Source organism: Triticum dicoccoides, chromosome 2B (genome assembly GCF_002162155.2).
Source record: "Triticum dicoccoides isolate Atlit2015 ecotype Zavitan chromosome 2B, WEW_v2.0, whole genome shotgun sequence".
NCBI classification, from domain to species: Eukaryota; Viridiplantae; Streptophyta; class Magnoliopsida; order Poales; family Poaceae; genus Triticum; species Triticum dicoccoides.
In genome coordinates this window covers 260,286,700-260,291,071 of record NC_041383.1, presented here as the reverse complement: position 1 = coordinate 260,291,071, position 4,372 = coordinate 260,286,700, and the positions used below count along the sequence as shown (strand labels likewise).

Here is a 4,372-nt window from a genome sequence, read left to right as displayed (position 1 = left end):
TGTAAGTCCCACCCAAAACACAAATTGGTAAAGTTTGATGATGGTCTCCATCTTCTGTTTTTTTTTTTTAGGAAAAAATGGTCTTCATCTTTCTTCACTACTTCTCTGTTCGGTCTTCATATGTGCATCTGGCTCGCAATATCTTCTTTCTTATGTGTGCATTTATTCCAACTGCAAAGAATTCAGAGTTCTCGTTGTTTGCTATGAGAAATGGCACACATGAAGGGCAAACATCAATATAGGTAATCAAGGGCTTGTGAAAATCGCTATAACCCTGCAACCCACACTAAGTAATTTGAACAAATGTGCAATCAAATTTGCCTCATGCTTCACATCAACCAATGCCCCAGTGAAGGGTTTAGGGGAAAAATGGAATGTAAACATAAGTATATCGACCATGCTACGAGATTTCAAGACAAAGTTATAAACATGCTTATTAACAAAAGGTTTTAAACATGTTAGAGAGGCAGCCTGATTCTTACATGCCAATTTTTCCCAGAGGACGCAGAAGTTAGAGGGGAACAGAGAGTGCAAAGGTTGGGCTGGGCTGATCGACCGACCCTTAATTTGGGCCAGTTCTTCTCTTCTTTTTTGTCTGGTAGATATGAAATGAGTGATGGATTAGATTTCGACTGAGCTAAATTTAGAATTCAGTCGACTGGCACCTAGCCAGTCCCAAAAGAATCAGCTCCGCCTTTCTTCCTGGCCTCTAAACTTGAGCCTGTCCACATGTTGAATCACTTCACTGCACACTGCCAAAACCAAAGAGACAAATAACATATACCAGCCTCTCTACAGACCCAACATTCGCCGCGCCACGAGATAACGAAACAGGAAATGCTACAGACAAATGGAGCAGAACGAAGAGGACGTCAACGAAAACCACATGCGCACACGCGCAGAACCACAGCTCACGCAGACCACACCTTGGTGGATACCGGCAGGCAGGCTCCTCCCATGGCTGCGCATCACCAAAAAGGAACGAATTCGTGTGTCACGCGGATTCCATGGCAACGGGGAATGACCACTTTACATACATATACAGCGACGCCAAAACCACAAAACAATTGGTCGCAACAGAAACAAGTACGGGAAGCTCAGATAAAGAAAATCAAGAACCGTATGCACACCATGCTCGCGACCACGCCGTCGTCGTCAGGGGTCAAGTTACAGCCATGGGGGAGTTGCCGGAGAAGGGCCGCATCACCTGCTCTTCTTCCAGCGACGGCCACCGGAAGGATCGTCGTCGACTCCGGGAGGACGCCTCCCTCCCCTCTTCCTCTACGAGCTGTCGCCTCCGAGAGTGCGCAGACCTCTCGTGCACCACAGCCACAGGTACATTCATATGCATAGTAGCACAAAAAATGTTTCTTCCGCCACGTGAACTGAATTTCTTGTATCGTTGGCGATTACCCGCCGCAGCCTCCGCCGTTGGATGCCGACGAGGAGAAGATGCTGGCCAACTACGTCCCGGTGTTCGTCATGCTCCCCGTAAGGCCGTAAGAACCGAAGCAGGGAATTCATGTTGTTTTGCAAGGTTTGGTGGCATTGCACCTCACACGATCGATCGACACCGTAACAGCTAGACGCGATCACCGCCGAGAACAAGGTGAAGGACGCGGAGGGGCTGAGGGCGCAGCTGCGGCGGCTGAGGGAGGCGGGTGTCGACGGCGTCATGGCGGACGTGTGGTGGGGCATCGTGGAGGGCGCCGGGCCTGGGCGGTACGAGTGGCGCGCGTACAGGGAGCTCTTCCGGCTGGCGCAGGAGGAAGGCCTGAAGCTGCAGGTCATCATGTCGTTCCACGCGTGCGGCGGCAACGTCGGCGACGCCGTGAACATCCCGATACCGGCGTGGGTGCGCGACGTCGGCGAGGCGGACCCGGACGTGTACTACTCTAGCCCCGGCGGGGCCAGGAACCAGGAGTACCTCACCATCGGCGTGGACGATCGGCCCTTGTTCCACGGCAGAACCGCCATCCAGGTACCGTACGGCCGCACGACCCTCGCTGTATCAGGCACAAGTTAATCATTTTGTGAGCCGCTGCAATTCCAGCTCTACGCGGATTTCATGGAGAGCTTCAGAGAGAACATGGCGGACTTGTTGGAGTGTGGCCTGATCGTGGACATCGAGGTTGGGCTTGGCCCTGCCGGCGAGCTGAGGTACCCATCCTACCCGGAGAGCCAGGGGTGGGCTTTCCCCGGCATCGGGCAGTTCCAAGTACGCTGAATCACAAGAAATATTTTTGCAGTTTTACAAGAAATACCGTGGTTTCCAATAATGCTGTTGTTTTAAATACTTTGGTGTGTTTGGCATGAACAGATACGGCAGTTTTAGAAACTGTAGTTTTCTTGAAACCATGGTTTTTTTGCTGTTTTGGAAAAAGAGGTTGGCACCTCTTTTTTCATAAACAGAGAAATGTGTGCATTACTTGGCTCTCCCCTGCAATTTTGCCTGGTAAAACTACCGTAAAACAGCACCAGCCAAACATATCCATAGTTTCCGAAAACTGAAAAAAATGCAGTTTTTAGAAACTGTAGTATTTGTTGTCCACGCATTGCAATACCAAGGTTTTGGAATACTACAGTATTTTAAAAACTATGCTGCCAAACTAAGCGGTACTCCTAAAAAAAGATTCAGAACAACTAGTACTCTGTCGCAGTTGGTTCAAGTTGTTAAAACAGCGTTCCTGCAGTGCTACGACAAGTACCTAGAGGAGGATTTCAGAGCGGCAGCAACGGATGCCGGACACCCGGAGTGGGAGCTCCCCGACGACGCCGGGGAATACAACGACGCCCCTGACGACACGCGCTTCTTCACGGCCGACGGCGCCGGCGCGACGTACCTCACCGAGAAGGGGAGGTTCTTCCTGACATGGTACTCCAGCAAGCTGATCGAGCACGGCGACAGGATACTGGACGAAGCCAACAGGGTCTTCCTGGGCTGCACTGTCAAGCTCGCCGCAAAGGTACGTCTCGCACTGACTGCTGCAGGCTGCAGCGAAGAAAATGCTGAGCTCAATTGGTGATTGGTGAAGAAAACGACGAGGCGAATTTCGCAGGTGTCGGGGATACACTGGTGGTACAGGCACCCGAGCCACGCCGCGGAGCTCACTGCCGGGTACTACAACCTCGACGGCCGGGACGGCTACCGGCCGATCGCGCGCATGCTGGCGCGGCACGACGGCGCCGTCCTCAACTTCACCTGCGCGGAGATGCGGAACTCGGAGCAGGCCGAGGAGGCCATGAGCGCCCCGGAGGAGCTTGTCCAGCAGGTGCTGAGCGCCGGGTGGAGAGAGGGGATCGAGGTGGCGTGCGAGAACGCGCTGCCCAGGTACGACCGGCGGGCATACAACCAGATGCTGAAGAACGCGCGGCCCAACGGCGTCGACCTCGGCGGCGTCCCGGCGCGCCGGGTCGCCGCGGTGACGTACCTCAGGCTCACGGACGAACTCCTGGCCGGGAACAAGTACCGGGCCTTCAGAACATTCGTCAGGAAAATGCACGCCGATCAGGTAAGCCCAGTTTTAGCGTCTTGGCCTGTGAGCCTGTGTGTGACGTTCGCTCTTGTTTCAGGATTACTGTGCCGATCCGGCCCAGTACCATCGGCCCCTGAAGCCTTTGGAGCGGTCGAGGCCGGCGGTACCCATGGACCGGCTGCTGGACGCGACGACGCCGGAGGCGCCGTACCCGTTCGATCCCGAGACGGACATGAGCGTCGGCGGCGACCTCGCGGGGCTCATCGACAGGGTGTTCGACAAGATCGAATGGATATTCGGTTGAAAATGCCGCTCTTTCCCCCGCAAAAAAAAGAGAAGATAATGCCGCTCTTTGTAACCACCCCGGCAAATCGGGTGGGTCGATACACGCACGCTTGCCGTAACTAGTAGGCCAATGATCGTAGTAGCGGACGTCTCTCACGCTCAGCAATATGTCCACCAAAAAGAAAAATTCATTCGTGGGATACTAATACAAGAAGCACGCATTTTTTATTGGACGATTTATGTGGTGTCGGGAACAAACAACGGAAGAACACAGATGCAACGGTTACGGACTCGCGGGACTGATCAGAACAGCAATAAAATGCGATTCTTTACGCCAAGACTCGATGTACGACGCACCTCAGCTGCATGTGCGCGCGTACGTGCTGCGTGCATTCAGTGCATGCCCCTTGATCAGATCAGATGAGTCGATCGTAAAGTCTGACAACTAGACTGGTCCCACGCAAGAAAAAAGGAAATAGTATTGCTAAAAATGTGACTTGTTGTGCAGTGGCCTTTCCAAAATGATTTGATGAAAAGCACGTGAACCCGCCCAGATGGACGGAGCAGCAATGGTAAGAGTGGTACCGCGTGACACCGACCGATGGGGGGTT

General features: G+C 53.3%; 1 protein-coding gene across 2 annotated transcripts; it reads left to right on the top strand.

Annotated features, from left to right (window-relative positions):
* Positions 1 to 942: 942 nt before the first annotated feature.
* Positions 943 to 3,994, top strand: LOC119363411 (beta-amylase-like). Of its 2 annotated transcripts, none has more exons than XM_037628759.1 (7): positions 943 to 1,335; positions 1,423 to 1,491; positions 1,583 to 1,981; positions 2,054 to 2,218; positions 2,694 to 2,966; positions 3,060 to 3,512; positions 3,574 to 3,994. In XM_037628759.1, exons 1-7 carry the CDS (start codon positions 958 to 960, stop codon positions 3,778 to 3,780), a joined length of 1,944 nt encoding a protein of 647 aa, XP_037484656.1. In that variant the 5' UTR covers positions 943 to 957; the 3' UTR covers positions 3,781 to 3,994. The 2 variants fall into 2 exon arrangements, with proteins under 2 accessions (XP_037484656.1, XP_037484655.1); XM_037628758.1 differs by having other exon boundaries at positions 1,185 to 1,335; positions 1,423 to 1,499.
* Positions 3,995 to 4,372: the final 378 nt, after the last annotated feature.